At 38.4% G+C, this 19,639-nt stretch overlaps 1 protein-coding gene across 2 annotated transcripts in view; it reads left to right on the top strand.

Moving 5' to 3' along the window:
- Positions 1-19,639, top strand: part of LOC126088545 (optineurin) — a 140,212-nt gene that overhangs the window by 56,104 nt on the left and 64,469 nt on the right. For both annotated transcript variants that reach the window (XM_049906724.1, XM_049906723.1), the window contains exons 4-6: positions 2,378-2,508; positions 16,605-16,676; positions 18,667-18,996. In XM_049906724.1, coding sequence (XP_049762681.1) covers positions 2,378-2,508; positions 16,605-16,676; positions 18,667-18,996 — 533 coding nt within the window. The remainder of the gene's footprint in view (positions 1-2,377; positions 2,509-16,604; positions 16,677-18,666; positions 18,997-19,639) is intronic.

The raw sequence follows: 19,639 nt of genomic DNA, 5'->3' as shown, positions 1-19,639 counted from the left end.
AAAATTAAAGAAACCTTTGAAGAAATGAGAAGCAGGATTATGACTATCAAAGGCACAGGTGGTGTGCAAGTAACTAAGCAAAGAAGTGAAGTCTGAAAGTTGGAAGAAGTGTGTAGAAGGACTATGTAAAGGTAAATGTTGTAACATAATGAAGGATGTTAACAACAGTGCAGCCACAATTAACCAACACTTATTCTTCCACATACAAATGAACAACAAACGTATAAGCTGACTCAAGCAGACAATAAGAACACAGTCTGAAGGTGAGTACCTGCTGCACTGTGCTTATATAGCAGAGGGCTCTGGTGCTTGGCACGGTGGATGTTGTGCCGTGTGCACTAGTCATGTGGCTCATAGCAGACAGTGGCCAGTGGCTAGCCAACCCAGATGCCTTTGGTGGACTATTTGAAGTGTAACAAGCAGACAGTGTTAAGTGTGGGTTTATCACCAATTGTGCATGAATCTAATTGTGCCAAGGCACAGCGTGTTTATATGGACTGTGTTGAGACAGACTATTATGAAAATTATATATGTTCTGTATTTGTGTGGCTCATATATGATGGAAATGTATGGGTGGTCCATTTATGTACAATGTTTTTCTTCTAGAAGATGATAGTAATGACTGAAACCAGTAGAGTATAAACATAAAAATGTACCTCTGATAGCATAAATTTGCTTTTTGCAAAAAAATTTTGAGGCTTTATTCAGAACATTTTAATTCTGTAAAATATGGCAAAGGACTTGGAAAATTACTTGAATCGTGTGGATGGTTTCTTGAAGAGAGATTGTAAGATTAACATTTACAAAGGTACCTAAAACAAGGGTAATGGAGTCTAACTGAATTAAATATGGTGCTGCTGAGGGAATTTGATCTGAAACTGAGATGCTGAAAGTCGTAAACAAATTTTGCTATTTGGCAGCAAAATAACTGACCATCGCGGAAGTATAGCAGACATAAAATGCAGACTGGAAATAAAAAAATCTCTTATGAAAAAGAAAATATATTAACATTGAGTATAAGTTTAAGTTCTCGGAAGTCTTTCTTGAAAGAACTTTTCTGAAGTGGTGCCTTTTATGGAAATGGAACATGACAAACAGTACATGCAAGAAGAGAAAAGTGGATTTTGAAAGTGGTGTTACAGTAGAATGCTGAAGATTAGATAACATAGACCAGATAGCAAATGAAAAGGAAAAGAGCTTTGCGGCACAACTTGACTAAAAATAAGGCATAGATTGATAGACACACATAATGAGGCATCAAGGAATGGTCAATTTTGGAAGGAAGGAAAGGTTTTTGTGTGTGTGTGTGTGTGTGTGTGTGTGTGTGTGTGTGTGTGTGTGTGTGAGGGTAAGTCCTGGAAAATAGTGTCTATGTGGAGCGAAAATTCGTTGAATCTCTTTAGTGGACAGAGATAAGCTGTAATTGGCTAAAGTGATGACCCTGTATATTGGTGGTAGGGGGGGGGGCAGTTGCCAGATCATCTGTGCATATGCAGTAAAGCACAGCGTTATTCTGTGATGATGAGCGCATGGGCAGTCTTCTTTACTCTTTGATTTTTGTTGCTATTCTTTTTCTTGACTTGGATTTTTCATTTCATGGTGTTCGGGCTTAAAAATAAAAAGTTATTGCCTAACTACTTTGTTGAATGTCTTTAGCTGACAGATAAGCTGTAGTTGGCTAAAAGGATATAGGCTGCAATAGTTGTACATAGATGAAGGGACATGCACAGGACAGATTAGCATTTAGAACTGCATCAAATTGGTCTTTACATTGAAAACTTCAGCAACTTCATGTGTGTGTTTTATTAAATGAATAAACTGAACAATTTGGCATTACAAAATTCATTTTTGAAAATGGTTTACTGCGAGTGGACATAAACCAGTGTTGCTGAATGTTTATAAGGAGGCTGCTCCTTTATTTTCAACATATACGAAATGGATGCCGGAACTCCGAAGTAGTTGTATCTCTCTTGCAAAACTCTTTGTGAATGGTGTCCTAAAACTGCAAACACACATGCAATGACTAACAGTGTCATCTCTTACGTTGTTACTTACCACCATGGCACTATCAGTTCAGGGACAGAAACATGGAGTTTCATTGTGATACCTCAGTTGTACCCGTTTATGTAATTTTGTGATGTTTTGCCAGTAATATTTGGAGTTATATCCTTAAACATTCTTAGTTCCTACCCATTCCACACTGAATTTAGCCTGAAATTTAGATCCACGTGTTTATTATGTCGTATTTGGATTCAAGTTAAGCAAACAAGTCAGGGCCAAGAAGTAGATGTGATTGCCATTCACTATTTATTATGTTTCCTGAACAAAATGTTTTTGTGTACAAAGTCTGAACAGATCCTTTTTTTTTTTTTTTCAGAGCTGTTGTTCCAGAATAACCTAAGCTGGAAACGTAATTACCAGATATTACTAACATGGCAGGAAGAACTCTCAAAGCAGCAACAGAAGAATAATGAAAAATTTGCAGAAAATAAGGAGTTCACAATGAAGGTAATTCCTGATCAGTGGTTATTATTGGGCAGTTTATTCTTTTTGAGTTTTAACTAAAGTGTACAATATTTCTGTCAGAATTCATGGTTCTGCGTGTACATATTAACAGAATCTTGTCCCACTATTTTGTTATAATGGAATTTGAAATTCACTGTTTCTGAACAAACATAAAATTAAGTTCAATTTTAATTCCTCAGAAGAAGAGGTGAGAATTGTAATTGTAGGAACACAGTAAAACAAGCTTTCTTTCAAATGCTCTTCATGGAAATGAGATTCAGCTTCCTAGCAGTCTTTCTAATTACACAGGAATAGGCATGCATACTGACCAGCAAAGGGTTTTTTAACTCAGAGTTCAACAACTATATAAGCAGATCAAAGTTATTCAGTAATACTTCTGGTACATAACGTGTGTGCAAGCTATATAACAATGCTTCATATACACAACTTATTTGACCAACTGTGTATAAAGGAAAACGGGTAAATCTGCTGATGTAAGAGACTGTGACAAAACGCAGTTGTGTTGGGTTTGTGGCTGGGAATGAATGCCATGAGAATGGCAAAACTTGTGTACTATCAGTCTTCATAAAGAACATTTTTGGAAGGTAACTACTAACAGCTGTCAAGTATGTATAAAATGCATGTTTGACTGTCAACTGCTTCTTTTTTAAAATTTAAAACTCAAATATTGACCGGGTTCAGTGACAGACCATCTTCATGGATTGGGATTAAAACAGTTTGGGCCACATCACATCTGTCTCTACTTAAATAATGACCATGTCTCGTATGTAGAGCATGCCATGAATTCCAGTATAACACATAGGACTTTTAAAGGCTGTACTTCATTAAGAATCATTGTGTTCCTCATAAAGTGACCCACTAGCATTATTACATTCTTGTTTTGCAACAAGGTTGTCATTTCACGTTTTTTCAGTTGCCAACATATTTGTTGTTAGACAATGGTAACTATATTGATATTTGAAATAATAGGAATGTATTGTTTATTTTCCAGTCCCAGTTGCACATTTTTTTAATACAAGACTATTTTTGATCTCCCTGGATCATCTTCAGATTTAAAAACAAAGTAAAACCTAACATCTACTGTCTGGCTGAAGAATTACATCTACTGTCTATTATTTTACAAAAAGTGAAAAGTATTGTACATAAATGCAGACTTTATATATGTAGTTGCCTCAGAAACCCATCATATCTGTGTCGGAACCACACATCAGAGTACTCTGGTATGCAACTGTGGCCCATGTTTTAAGGTAACTGTAGGAGAGAGGGGGAGGGAGAAAAGTGGAGCAAGGGGGATTGGGAGAGGGGAAAGATGATAGAGTGGGAGTAGTGGTAGGGATTTACATTTGGTATAACCTACAGTAACTTGGGTAAAAAGAGAGAGACTTACACTGAAATTATAAAAAGTAAAATTATGTAAATAAATTTTTGTTAGAAAATCAAGAGTATTGAACAGTGAGGGAGGGGTGTCATGGGCATACCAGATTACATTTGGTAAAACATAGTATCAGAGAAGTTACTCTTATAAAACATGTTGCAGTAAGCAAAATGGGTATCCAGTTTCAACACTAACAATGTTGCTACAGAAAATTAAAAGGCAGCAATAATATAAAATCAATGTTAGTACACTAACAGGTGAACAGAAAGATAAAATTGTGTATATGCCCATGTGTTATAAAGGATGTGTGTCAGAAGTAATTGCTAGGCAGCCTTTCATAGTACCAGTTTGCATATAGGATTTGAGGTTAATGGCATTCTTTGCTTCAGGTTGAAACACCACTCAAACAAAAAAAACCTTAGAATTCCCGGGAGCAGGTATATCTAAGCTAAAGTGTGAAAACTGTCCAATAGCTTTCATTGGCCAGGAAGACAGGATATTTGAAATACATTTCAAAGAGCTGTTTCAATTTGCAATAATAAAGCATAGTTTGGTGAACATCTTCTAACATCAAATCATGCTTTTGGAACCATTGACATGAATTTTGCAGTGCAACGCAATGAACCTAAGGGTTCACCTCCTGACAATGTTGGAAGAAATTGTGATTAAAGTCATGCAACACATTAAATCAGCAGATTGATTTTATTAATAGTAATTTTTTTAGAATTTTGAAGGCCTCTTCCAGTCATTCATCTCAACAAAGCATGTGTGTGAGCAACAGCCTCGTACACTGCGAAGGGACTGTGGGGCGCATCGGCTCATATACCATCCTAGCAGCAAGCTGGCGGGCAGACTGGCTTCCATACATATTGTAAAACAGTGTGCTGTTCAGTACCATCAAACAGAAACAGATGCTGTTAAGTATGACCATCATGTCCTATTCCCTGCGATTTTAGCTGCTGCACCTAGTTTCAGAGTTACAATTTTATTGTTTTATACCATTTACGGTTTTATACTTTCAATGTTTTACACCTTTAATAATTTAAGGCAGTTGATTAATTCAGTTTTAGGTACTTTAAATAATTTCGTGTGTGTAATTCTACTATTTTATGCCTTTCACTGTTTAAACATCCATTATTCTACATTCATAATATTTTACTGGTAATTTTACTTTTTATAATCTTAGCGTAAGACCCTCTCTTGTTAAACAAGGTCTACAATATTTTACCAATTGTAAATCTGTTGTGATTATATTATCCCCCCCCCCCCCCGCCCCCAGTGATTATATTATCCCCCCCCCCCTGCCCCCAGTCTAAACTCTTATTATTTTAATGATAATTGTTACATAATTTTGCTTTTTTTTTATTTTACACAAGTTACTATGCCGTCCCTCCCCCGCCCCCCATGAACCACAGACCTAGCCATTGGCGGGGAGGCTAGCATGCCTCAGCGATACAGATAGCCATACCATACCTGCAACCACAGTGGAGGGGTATCTTAGACAAACGTGTGGTTCCTGAAGAGGTGCAGCAGCCTTTTCAGTAGTTGCAGAAGCAACAGTCAGGATGATTGACTGATCTGGCAGTGTCACATCAGCCAAAATGGCCTTGCTATGCTGATACTGCGAAAGGTTGGAAGCAAGAGGAAACTGTGGCCATAATTTTTCCCTAGGGCATGCAGCTCTATGAACGGCTAAATGATGATGGCATCCCCTTTGGTAAAACACTCCGGTGGTAAAATCCCCCCCCCCCCCCCCCCCCCCCCCCCCACACACACACACACACACCATTTGGATCTCCAGGTGGGGACTACTCAGGAGGATGTCGTTACCTGGAGAAACAAAACTAGTGTTCTATGGATTGGAACATGGAATGCCCGATACCTTAATTGGGCAAGTAGGGCCCAATTCCTTGATCGGGAAGGTAGGTTAGAAAATATAAAAGGGGAAATGGTTAGGTTAAAGTTAGGTATAGTGGTAATTAGTGAAGTTGCATGGCAGGAGGAACAGGACTTCGGGTCAGGTGAATACAAGGGTATAAATAAAAAGTCAAATACGGCTAATGCAAGAGTAGGTTTAATAATGAATAAAAAAATAGAAATGCAGATAAGCTACTATGAACACCATAGTGAACACATTATTGTAGCCAAGATAGACACGAAGCCCACACCACCACAATAGTACAAGTTTATATGCCAACTAGCTCCACAGATGATGAAGAGACTGGAGAAATATGTGATGAGGTAAAATGAATTATTCAGGTAGTTAAGGGAGACAAAAATTTAATAGACATAGGGGGTTTGAATCGATAGTAGAAAAAGGAAGAGGAGGAGTAATAGTAGGTGAATATGGACTGAATAGAAGGAACGAAAGAGGTACTGCCTGGTAGAATTTTCCACAGAGTGTGGTTTAAGAATCAGGAAATACGGTTCTTTACCCAGAAGAGACCTGGAGACACCAGAAGGTTTCAGATTGATTATATAATGCCGGCCGCGGTGGTCTCGCGGTTCTAGGCGCTCAGTCCGGAACCGTGCAACTGCTACGGTTGCAGGTTCGAATCCTGCCTCGGGCATGGATGTGTGTGATGTCCTTAGGTTAGTTAGGTTTAAGTAGTTCTAAGTTCTAGGGGATTTATGACCACAGATGTTAAGTCCCATAGTGCTCAGAGCCATTTGATTATATAATGATGAGACAGAGATTTCAGAACCAGATTTTAGATTGTAAGACATTTCCAGGGGCAGATGTGGACTCTGACTGCAATTTATTGATAATGAAGTGTAAATTAAAACTGAAGAAACTGCTGAAGGTTAGGAATTTAAGGAGATGGAACCTGGTTAGACAGAAAGAAAAAAAGGTTGTAAAGAGTTTCAGAGGGAGCATTAGGGAACGATTGACAAAAATGGAGAAAAGGAATACAGTAGAAGAAGACTGGTATCTTTGAGAGATGAAATAGAGAAGGCAGCAGAGTATCAAGTAGGTAAAAAGATGAGGACTACTAGAAACCCGTGGGTAAAACAAGAGATACTGAATTTAAGTGATGAAAGGAGAAAATATAAAAATGCGGTAAAGGAAGCAGGTGAAAGAAAATACAAACATTGAAAAATGAGATTGACAGGAAGTGCAAAATGTGTAAGCAGGAATTGCAAGAGGACACATGTAAGGATTTTGAAGCATATATCAACTAGGTGAGAGATGATGCCACCTACAGGAAAATTAGAGAGACCTTTGGAGAAAAGAGAACCATCTGTGTGAATATAAAAAACTCAGATGGAAACTCAGCACTAAGCAGAGAAGGGAAAACAGAAAGGTGGAAGGAGTATATAGAGGGTCTGTACATGGGAGATATATTTGAGGGCAATATTATGGAAATGGAAGAGTGTGTAGATGAAGATGAGACGGGAGATATGACGAATTTGAAAGAGCACTGAAAGACGTAAGTTGAAACATGGTCCTGGGAATATAAAACATTTCGTTAGAACTGCTGGCAGCCTTGGGAGAGCCAGCCATGACAAAACTCTTCCATCTGATGAGCATGATGTATGAGACAGGTCAAATACCCTCAGATTTCGAGAAGAATATAATAATTCCAATTCCAGAGAAGGCAGGCTCTGACAGATGGAAAAATTACCAAACTATCAGTTTAATAAGTCACAGTTGCAAAATACTAATATGAATTATTTGCAGAAAAATGGAAAAACTGGTAGAAGCCAACCTCTGGGAAGATCAGTTTGGATTCCGTAGAAATGTTGGAACACGTGAGGCAATAGTGACCCTGCGACTTACCTTAGAAAGTAGATCAAGGAAAGGCACACCTATGTTTCTAGCGTTTGTAGACATAGAGAAAGCTTTTGACAATGTGGATTGGAATACTCTCTTTCAAATTCTGAAGGTGGCAGGGATCAAGTACAGGGAGTGAAAGGCTATTTACAATTTGTACCGAAACCAAATGGCAGTTACAAGAGTCAAGGGACATGAAAGGGCAGCAGTGGTTGAGAAGGAAGTGAGATTGGGCTGTAGGCTATCCTTGATGTTATTCAATCTGTATGTTGAGCAGGCAGTAAAGGAAACAAAAGAAAAATTTGGAATAGGAATTACAGTTCAGGGAGAAGAAATAAAAACTTTAGATTTGCCTCTGATATTGTTATTCTGTCAGAGACAGCAGAGGACTTGAAAGTGCAGCTGAATGGAATGGACAGTGTCTTGATAGGAGGATATAAGATGAAGATCAACAAAAATAAAACAAGGATAATGCAATGTATTTGAATTAAATCAAGTTGTGCTGTGGAGGGAGTTAGATTAGGAAACGAGACACTTAAAATACTAGACGAGTTTTGCTATTTGGGCAGCAAAATAACTGATAGTGGTCGAAGTAGAGATGATATAAAATATGAACTGACAGTGGTGAAAAGATGTTTCTGAAGAAGAGAAATGTATTAACATTGAGGATAGGTTTAAGTGTCAGGAAGTCTTTTCTTGAAAGTATTTGTATGTAGTGTAGCCGTGTATGAAAGTGAAACATGGACAGTTTAGACAAGAAGAAAATAGCAGCTTTTGAAATGTGCTTCTACTGAACAATAGATGGGTGGATCACGTAACTAACAAGGAGGTACTGAATAGAAATGGGGAGAAAAGAAATTTTTGGCGCAACCCGACTAGAAGAAGGAACTGTTCAATACTGGAGGGAAGAGTGGAGGGTAAAAATCATAGATTGGAGACCAAGAAATGAATACAGTAAGCAGATTCAGAAGGATACAGGTTGCAGTAGTAAATCAAGAGATGAAGCAGCTTGCACAGGATAGAGTAGCATGGAAAGCTGCATCAAACCGGCCTTCGGACTGAATAAGATGGCGATTTCTGCTGCTACTACTACTACTACTACTACCACCAGATGTATACCACAGTACTCTGATGAGTGGTTCTGACACAGACACAATAGGTTGCTGACACAACTCTGTACGTAAATTCTACATTTATGTACAATGCTTTTCTACTTTCATAAAATGGCGGACAGTACATAAATAGATTTACTTTTATTTTTAGATCTGAAGATCGTGTAAGCAGATCAAAACTAGTCATGTATTCAAAAATGTGTAAATGGGACTGAAAAATAAATGATATTATTTTAAATTTCATTATTTTGATTTAGGATTTACAAATTTTTAGATGTTTAATAATAGTAATGGTACAAGGACGCAACAGCACCTGCGGAATGAAATCGACCAACCTGAGGTCTGATCATGGGATTTTGCAAACTGGGAGATAATAGTAAAAGGGATTGACTTGTAGGTGAATTCATTGCATTACACAGGGTGAGTCAAAAAGGACTTCACAACTTTGGAATGATATAGGAATTTATTAAGATTTTGTTGTTGTGGTCTTCAGTCCTGAGACTGGTTTGATGCAGCTCTCCATGCTACTCTATCCTGTGCAAGCTTCTTCATCTCCCAGTACCTACTGCAGCCTAAATCCTTCTGAATCTGCTTAGTGTATTCATCTCTTGGTCTCCCTCTACGATTTTTACCCTCCACGCTGCCCTCCAGTACTAAATTGGTGATCCCTTGATGTCTCAGAACATGTCCTACCAACCGATCCCTTCTTCTGGTCTAGTTGTGCCACAAACTCCTCTTCTCCCCAATTATATTCAATACCTCTTCATTAGTTATGTGATCTACCCATCTAATCTTCAGCATTCTTTTGTAGCACCACATTTCGAAAGCTTCTATTCTCTTCTTGTCTAAACTATTTATCGTCCATGTTTCACTTTCATACATGGCTACACTCCATACAAATACTTTCAGAAATGACTTCCTGGCACTTAAATCTATACTCGATGTTAACAAGTTTCTCTTCTTCAGAAACACTTTCCTTGCCATTGCCAGTCTACATTTTATATCCTCTCTACTTTGACCATCATCAGTTAATTTGCTCCCCAAATAGCAAAACTCCTTTGCTACTTTAAGTGTTTCATTTCCTAATCTAATTTCCTCAGCATCACCCGACTTAATTCGACTACTTTCCATTATCCTCGTTTTGCTGTTGTTGATGTTCATCTTATATCCTCTGTTCAAGACACTATCCATTCCGTTTAACTGCTCTTCCAAGTGCTTTGCTGTCTCTGACAGAATTACAATGTCATCGGCGAACCTCAAAGTTTTTATTTCTTCTCCATGGATTTTAATACCTACTCTGAACTTTTCTTTTGTTTCCTTTACTGCTTGCTCAATATACAGATTGAATAGAATCGGGGAGAGGCTACAACCCAGACTCACTCCCTTCCCAACCACTGCTTCCCTTTCATGTCCCTCGACTCTTATAACTGCCATCTGCTTTCTGTGCAAATTGTAAATAGCCTTTCGCTCCCTGTATTTGACCCCTGCCACCTTCAGAATTTGAAAGAGAGTATTCCAGTCAACATTGTCAAAAGCTTTCCCTAAGTCTACAAATGCTAGAACCGTTGGTTTGCCTTGCCTTAATCTTTCTTCTAAGATAAGTCGTAGGGTCAGTATTGCCTCACGTGTTCCATCATTTCTCTGGAATCCAAATTGATCTTCCCTGAGGTCGGCTTCTACCAGTTTTTCCATTCGTCTGTAAAGAATTCGCGTTAGTATTTTGCTGCTGTGACTTATTAAACTGATAGTTCGGTAATTTTCACATCTGTCAACACCTGCTTTCTTTGGGATTGGAATTATTATATTCTTCTTGAAGTCTGAGGATATTTCGCCTGTCTCATACATCTTGCTCACCAGGGTAGAGTTTTGTCAGGACTGGCTCTCCCAAGGCTGTCAGTAGTTCTAATGGAATGTTGTCTACTCCCGGGGCCTTGTTTTGACTCAGGCCTTTCAGTGCTCTGTCAGACTCTTCACACCGTATCATATCTCCCATTTCATCTTTATCTACCTCGTCTTCCATGTCCATAATATTGTCCTCAAGAACATCGCCTCTGTATAAACCCTCTATATACTCCTTCCACCTTTCTGCTTTCCCTTCTTTGCTTAGAACTGGGTTTCCATCTGATCTCTTGATATTCATGCAAGTGGTTCTCTTTTCTCCAAAGGTCTCTTTAATTTTCCTGTAGGCAGTATCTATCTTACCCCTCGTGAGATAAGCCTCTACATCCTTACATTTGCCCTCTAGCCATCCCTGCTTAGCCATTTTGCACTTCCTGTCGATCTCATTTTTGAGACGTTTGTATTCCTTTTTGCCTGCTTCACTTACTGCATTTTTATATTTTCTCCTTTCATTAATTAAATTCAGTATCTCTTCCGTTACCCAAGGATTTCTACTAGCCCTCGTCTTTTTACGTAATTGATCCTCTGCTTCCTTCACTATTTCGTTCCTCAAAGCTACCCATTCTTCTTCTACTGTATTTCTTTCCCCCATTCCTGTCAATTGTTCCCTTATGCTCTCCCTTAAACAGGGTACAACCTCTGGTTTTTTCAGTTTATCCAGGTTCCGTCTCCTTAAATTCCCACCTTTTTGCAGTTTCTTCAGTTTTAATCTACAGTTCATAACCAATAGATTGTGGTCAGAGTCCACATCTGCCCCTGGAAATGTCTTAGAATATAAAACCTGGTTCCTAAACCTCTGTCTTACCATTATATAATCTGATACTTTCTAGTATCTCCAGGATTCTTCCATGTATACAACCTTCTTTTATGATTCTTGAACTAAGTGTTAGTTATGTTATGCTCTGTGCAAAATTCTACCAGACAGCTTCCTCTTTAATTCCTTACCCCCAATACATATTCACCTACTGTGTTTCCTTCTCTCCCTTTTCCTACTCTCGAATTCCAGTCACCCATGACTATTAAATTTTCGTCTCCCTTCACTACCTGAATAATTTCTTTTATCTCATCATACATTTCATCAACTTCTTCATCATCTGCAGAGCTAGTTGGCATATAAACTTGTACTACAGTAGTAGGCGTGGGCTTCGTGTCTATCTTGGCCACAATAATGCGTTCACTATGCTGTTTGTAGTCGCTTACCTGCACTCCTATTTTTTTATTTATTATGAAACCTACTCCTGCATTACCCCTATTTGATTTTGTATTTATAACCCTGTATTCACCTGACCAAAAGTCTTGTTCATCCTGCCACCAAACTTCACTTATTAAGATAACTTACAGAATTGCAAGATGTGTCATTTTGTAGCAAAGAACCTGAAGTTTCACATAAAAGTGTCAAGTTTTATTTTGGTTCGATGTGTCTACAAGTTGCGATGTGTCAAACATCCCACCAGTAGTCAATTTCTTCCATCACTTGTAGCAAATCAGGCATAACTTGTGCAGCGGCAGAGTAGATTCAGTTTTTCAGATAAATTAAATTGTTTGGTACAGGAGGGACATGCGCACAGCCTTTAATGAAAGCTCAGAGAAAGAAATCAAGTGGTGTCAAGTCCGGGGTGCGAGGTGGCCATGTGATTGGCCCTTTACAGCCAGTTCACCAACCTGGGAAACCATTACCAAGGAAACTTTCAACTTCCATGAGGAAACGAGCTGTTGCACCGTCTTGCTGGTAGTAAATCATCCCGTCTTGGTCATCTTCATCGATCTGTGGAATTAAGAAGTTTTCAAGTATATCCAGATACACAGTACCCCTGACAGTTTTCTCGAAGAAGAAGAAGAAGAAGAAGAAGAAGAAAGGGCTGTACACTTTCAGTTTGCTAAGGGCTCAAAACATATTATCTTTGTGGTTTTCACAAAGGTGTTCCAGGGTTGCATGTGGATTTTTGCTGTCCCATGATCTGCAGTTGTGGGTGTCCACCATGCCACTGATATTAATTGTTGACTCATTGCTGAAGATTGCTGTCTAACAGATGTCTCGTTGTCCTGTATCTGATGCAACGTTTCCACACACAGTTCCCTGTGAACAACCTTATCTGTGTCACTAATGTTCTCTGCCATGGTGAATCTGTATGGTTGCAAGTGTAAATGTCTACGCAGCACTTGCCAGTTTTTTGAGGATTGCCAGTCTCACAAGATGCATGTCACAGTGATTTTTGTGGGCTGTGGGCAAAGCTGTCCCTAACCTGTTAGACGTAACCGCCAACACATAGGTGATCTGGTGATATATCATGTCACAATTAACTACCCGTCTCAACAAAGTTTTTGTGCAAAGAGTAAATTGTAGGCCTGCTTGTTGGTTCTTTAGCATATTCGGTGTTGAAATTATGTTGAACAGTTTTGCAGAATTCATATCATTCCAAAGTTGTAAAGCATTTTTGAGTCACTCCAAATATTACATTTGTGAAGAAAAGGCTGGTCAGAGTATTACATACAAGGGAAATATTAATTTTTATACTTCCGTGAAAGACTAACACAATGCAGTTAAAAAGTACAACCCACAAACCACTGTTTAAAAGCTGTAGTATCTGAAGTGTTATGTTCCCCTACTTTTCCCTCCTTTTTTTATTATAGTCCATCTGTCTTTCTGTTGATTAAAGATTCACATATAAGAAGAGTAAACTGCAGCTTTAAAACTATAAATGATATGTCAGTGATGTAACTTGAACCTGATTATGTTGGCACTGTGGAAGTATTGTGTCCCCTCCAACTGTAACAGTAACATCCATACAACAACTTAATTCATCCCGCACCCAGTGAAAGGCATCTTGCATGACCAAGTTCACCACTGCTGTGAAGGCATTTTAATTAAGTCAACATTGTTGGCAGAGATGGCAAATAAATGACTTCTTTTAGAAACCCCCGTTGGGGAAAAAAAGTTGCATGACACACTCTGATGGTTAGCACAGAAACACTAAATCTGCTTCTGCCAAGTAACGTATGGGTTGTGAGGTAAATGTTCATAGCAAAATTTTAGAACATCCTGTTGTCAGAGGGTGGACCTCATTCTGTTCAAAAATGAAGTTTGTAAATCTTCATTGACATGGGAAGTAGTGGGGCAGTAACACAGCATTACAGATAAATTACTTAAATGACAGTGGTTATGTCAACAAAAATTAATAAAAAGAGAAGTTCACTAACCTTCCTTAATAATGTGGTGCAAAACACTTTCACCATTTCAAGCTCAAATGTTGTGTAGGGATTCCACAGCCTCCACTGCAAGCTGGACTTATTACATTATTACAGTTACTTACCTTTTGATATTTTCTTTCCTTTCTTTTGCTTTTTACATGGCCCTCTGCCTCAGATGATGGTGCAAAGATCAAATTGGTAGTCCATCCTTCTTCTGCTGGAAAACATATTGATTATAAAAGGAAAAAAGGGATTGGTGACGTCCATGTTCAGTTCCTTTCAATCTCTCCAAAATTTGTTCATTTAATATAAATGTCGAGAATATTGTACAATATGCTTCAAACAGATGTGTGAGTAAAGTTGTGGGAGTTGAAAAAACTCGCCCTGCTTCTGTGGTACTGTTAGAAACTTCTTACAAAGGCAAGTAAAGCTTTGTGACGTGTGTGTAAATGCCAGTAAGAAGTTAAGTAGAGATTTAAAACATAATGACCAAATAAAACTCGTTTTATGAAAGACAGTAACCTCTATGAGATTAATTGGAAGAACTCTAAAGGTGTATAATTCACCCCGGAATCAGGTAGCTTACAAAACCGTCATTTGACAAATTCTTGGGTATTGCTTGTCAGTCTGTGAGCCTTTCCAAGTAGAATCAGCTGAGGACAAGCAAAAGAGCAAAGGAAGGCCAGTCTGTTTCATCACAGTTAGTAGGTGAAAGTGCAGCACACAGATGCTCATCCGACTCCTTTGCCAGTTGCTACAATAGAGGTGTTGTTCATTGTGTAGAGATTTGTAGTTCTGAGCACACATGTGCCAATAAGATTTAAGCAGTGTACCACTTCCTCCAAAATACATCTTGCAGAATGATCATGCTGCTAAAAGTCAGTGAAATTCAACCTCATATGGAATCTTACTGACTGTTGTTTTACCTGCATATCATTGACATACATAACAAGAAAGAGACAAAATTATGGTGGTATGTAAAGTGCCTTCCACCAAGCATTGTAACAGGACTTACAGAGTATAGGTTTAATCAAACATTGTAAAGTTAAGGATGGAATAACAACAATATTAGGAAAAGGATAGATTATTACTCACCATATAGAGTGGCTGTTGAGACACAGACAGACACGATGAAAAGATTGCTAAACCATTTAAGCTTTTGGACAAAAATATCCTCCATCAGAAATAGAAAACATAAATATTCATGTAAACGTAACTCACATACACATGGCCACAGTGGCCAGAGACAATGGCCTTGTCTGTGCGAATTGTGTTTGTGTGAATGCCTGTTTTGTATTTCCGAAGGAGCATTGGTTTGTCTAAAAGCATAGTTAGTTAGTTTCATGGATAATTTTGCACAATAAATCATGATGTGGAATGAGTGATTTTACATTCACATTGCAAATTAATTTGTAAATATGGCTAAACACTGAACATTTAAAAGACAGAGGAGGCATCAGTGAGTTAGTAATTCCTATCCACTGACTTTTACACGTTACAATAATAGAAATTCTTCCATGTAATAGAAGTTGTCAAGGACTAACTTTTCAGATTGTTTTCAAATTTTACTTTGCTGTCTGTCAGACATTTTATGTCACTGGATAAGTGATAAAAAATTTTTGTTGCACAATTGTGCACCCCTTTTTGTGCTAAAGACAACCTTAATGTGGAGTAATGATGAATGTCACTTTTATTTTGGTATTGTAATTATGTACATCATTGTGCCTTTGGAAATGTAGTGAATTATTTACAACTAACTTTATGAGGGAATAAATATATTGTAAAGCAGTAGTCAGAATGTCAACTCCCTAAACAGGTGTCTTCAAGACGATCATGGGTGAGTACCACATCACATATTATTCTTACAGCACATTTGTGAGCAATGAAAGCCTTCTTTCTTAAAGATTAGTTACCCCAGAACATTATTCCATATGACATTATTGAATGAAAATATGCATAATATATCAGCATAGTGATTTGTCTCCCAAAGGTATGCAATGATTCTAAATGCAAATGTGGCAGAACTTAACTTGTAAGTAACAAGAGGAGACCACAACGTTAGGATCACAAATCTACTTCACGTTTTTTACACCTTCAGTACTCTTCATTAAGTCAATGTAATGTGCAAGTAGTAAGGTGTTACTACTTTGATAATTTCAAAAAAATTGTAAAAGAAGTTTACACTTGAATGTATACCGGTGCATTGCTGCTCTGAGGTCAATATGGTGGCAGTTGAGTGGTAACTATCAGCAAGTAAACAACAAAACATACAAAGTTTTCCTGAAAATGTATACATGTTGTGATTTGATAATAAGGCCCATTTCTTGAAGAAGACGATCACAGTGTTCTAGTTAATACTCCATTTGCATTTATTTCTCTCTCTCTCTCTCTCTCTCTCTCTCTCTCTCTCTCTCTCTCTCTCTCTCTCTCTCTAAAGCATTTCCATCCTTGTTACAAGGTATGCACACTTTTCATGGTCTAGTTGTCTCTGTAGTTTTGTGGTCCTCGGCATGTTACTTGTTGAGTTATTGAGGTGGTGCTGGTGTGTGTGTGTGTGTGTGTGTGTGTGTGTGTGTATGTATGTGTGTGTGTGTGTGTGTGTGAGAAAGACAGAGAGAGAGAGAGAGAGAGAGAGAGAGAGAGAGAGAGAGAGATAACCGATGTGTATCTTCTACTTCTTTATCTTGCTATGAATGGAATATTTATGAGTGTTTTATTTACATTTCAGTTGATTGCAGAAAACAAGGAGCTAAAACGTTACATTGAGGAATCAAAACGAGGAAGTGACCATGAATTGCAGGTAGGCAGGCACATTAGATTTCTATTTTTATATGCCATAATGGCTGAAGCAGTTACCTGACTGTGATGTTATTGTATGATATCCCATATAATTTAGCAGAAGAATGCAGCTCCCCTCCCCCCATCCTCTCTCTCTGTGTGTGTGTGTGTGTGTGTGTGTGTGTGTGTGTGTGTGTGTGTGTGTGCATGCGTGCGTGTGCGTGTGCGCTCGCGCATGCGTGTGCGCTCGCGCGCGCACGTGTGCGTGTGTCCTATAATAGTTAGCGTTCAAAAGCTTAGCAATATTTTCAGTCTTGTAAGCATAGGCTTCTGCAATAATTGGCACAATCATTAAAAGTCTACAAAGTTTCTGCCACTGCTGCAAATAGGCTTCCCCAGTACTTTGCTTACTGCTGAATGAGAAAAAGTTTTTATATTATATAGTGGTGGAAGAGCGCTGTTATTGTAATCTGGTACGGTATTTGAGAACAAGGAGGGTGGGTGTTAGACGTCCTTTATTGATGTTTGCCATATTTCTTGTAACTGCTGGAAATAGATGTGCTTGATCGGTGTTTGCTTTATTTCTTGCCACTGGTGGGAATGGGCAAATGAGAAATGGATGGCGGTTATGGTGTAGTGCTGTTAACTGGCTGAGGTATGTAGCTACTCCTGCTTTGGCCTCGAGCATGTGTGTGTGTGTGTGTGTGTGTGTGTGTGTGTGTGTGTGTGTGTGTGTGTGTGTTGCTATGCAAGAGCTATCATTCTATAGCACTGTTACTGCCAGCAGCCAAGACACTGGAAATCTGTACCCATCCTCTCTATTCATGTTTGCGGGTCACTTGGCTATTTCTGTTGCCTCCCTAATCTTCCTCCTCGAGGACTAATTAGAAAATGATATTGCACAGTTCACAGCCACATAAACAAGACTAAAAATCCTTCAGAGCTATCTGAACGTGAAAGATATGTTTGTCTAAGACAACACATCGAGTCGATGGTGACGGAACATGAAGATGAGAGCGTCAGACAGCTATTATTATGAGAAGCCTGTGCACTGCTGTAACAAACACTTAACTTGAGAAGGAAGATTAGAGAGGTGATACAAATATCCAAGCAACCCACCAAGATTAATAGAGAGGACAGGTACAGAATTCAAGCATTTTGTCTGCCAGCTTTAACAATGCTAAAGCACAACAGCTCTCGCAAAGCACCACACGCAGGCTCGTAGGAGGCTGCAGTGGCCGTAGGCATACAGAGCACTGGCCCACCTCAGCTGGCACTTGGCAGCACGTAAACAGTGCTATGCCACAGCTGCCATCAATTTCTCATTCACCTATTTCCACCAGTGGCAAGAAATAAAGCAAACACCAATCAAAGGATGTTTTAACACCCCTCCTCATCCTCAATACCCTATCAGATTATGATAACAGCCTCTTCCACCAGAAATTACAGTTTTTCTCATTCAGTATATAAGAACTACAGCTTTTTTCCTCATTCAGCAGTCAGAAAAACATATTGAGGAAGGCTGTTTCCAAAAGTGGTCAGATCATCGGAGAATTTTACATACTGACAGTGTGAACACGTTTTTTATCGACTTCTCCACTGGATGTTTAATACGTATGAGACAGGTGAAACACCGTCAGACATCAAAAAAGAATGTAATAATTCCAATTCCAAAGAAAGCAGTGAATTCTTGTTAAGGCAGTTACATCTTTATTTCATCATGGCATCTGCACTCAGTCTTATGTAGTTTCTTTTCAGTTCATCAGTTGATTTGTGACCAAAAATGTGTTTCTTGCTCATTTTCTAATTAAGACAAGTGGGTTCCGAATACTTTGCAATGTTTAACTTTTAAAATGAAATTAGATTGTTTTTGAGCCAATGAGTATTTTTTTTTCTTCGTGTACAGCTTTACATCAGTGCCTCATTTTTTCATTGACTGATTATTCAAGAATTTTTTGGGCTTTTGTTTGATGTGTTTTTTGACAGTGATTTTGTGTTTTGCTGCATTTTAGCTGGAAGCTGAAAATGCTGAGCTTAAGAAAAAGACAGCAGAATTGGAGAAAAGGCTGGCAGCATCAAGTGCAAAGGGAGAAAAAACAGAATGTGGAACACCAAGTAAGAAAGAACTAGAGTTGAGCAGTCTTGTAGAACAGTTGAATAAACAACTTGAAGCAGCAGAAAGATCAAAACGGCAGCTAATAATGGACAATGAGCGTCTGAGTGCCCAAAAAAGTCGATTAGAGAAAGAAATGGATAATATAAAGGCTGATCTAGAAGAGCTGAAGGTGAACTGTCATAAGTTAGAATTGGAAAGAGAAGAGCTGCTCTCCAGATCAAATCATGTAAGTACTGTTATCAGCATCGTGTCACTTCAACAAGATATTCTAAAAACAATAATGGAAGTAAAGGATTGAAATAGTAGGTTGGACAAAATTTCATTAGGCTAGTTAATGTACAACACACACACACACACACACACACACACACACACACAAACAAATGCACACTCCCATGATAATGGCGTGCACTTCCTTGCACGCACGTATGCGCTTGCTCTCACTCGCACAGTTTTGAGGAACAAGAGAATGACAGACCAGGCAATGAAAACAGATGCACATGTACTTGGAGAAATACCGATCTAAAAGGGTACTTGGAGAAATACTGGGCCAAAAGGAAAATAAGTAATTGTTGATTTTGTATGGTCATAATGCACCCACCCTTGAGTAAAAAACAATTTACTGTAAAAATTTAATTTTTGAATGCCACATACCTACAAGAATGAGTATAATATCAAAACGAATCACATACACAAATAATTGGAAGTACATGATATTTTGATTGTGACCGGATAATAGAAGAAAATCTACCAATCATTATTAGTATGCATTGAAAATAGAAGCACAACATACAGCAGTAATTATTTGCCCTTTCTCACATTTCTAACATTGCACTTTACATAGAAAATCAGTTGTGCATTTTGTTGGG

Source organism: Schistocerca cancellata, chromosome 6 (genome assembly GCF_023864275.1).
Source record: "Schistocerca cancellata isolate TAMUIC-IGC-003103 chromosome 6, iqSchCanc2.1, whole genome shotgun sequence".
Taxonomy (NCBI): Eukaryota; Metazoa; Arthropoda; class Insecta; order Orthoptera; family Acrididae; genus Schistocerca; species Schistocerca cancellata.
Note: the sequence above shows the minus strand (reverse complement) of the source record. Positions and strands in the feature narration are given on the sequence as shown.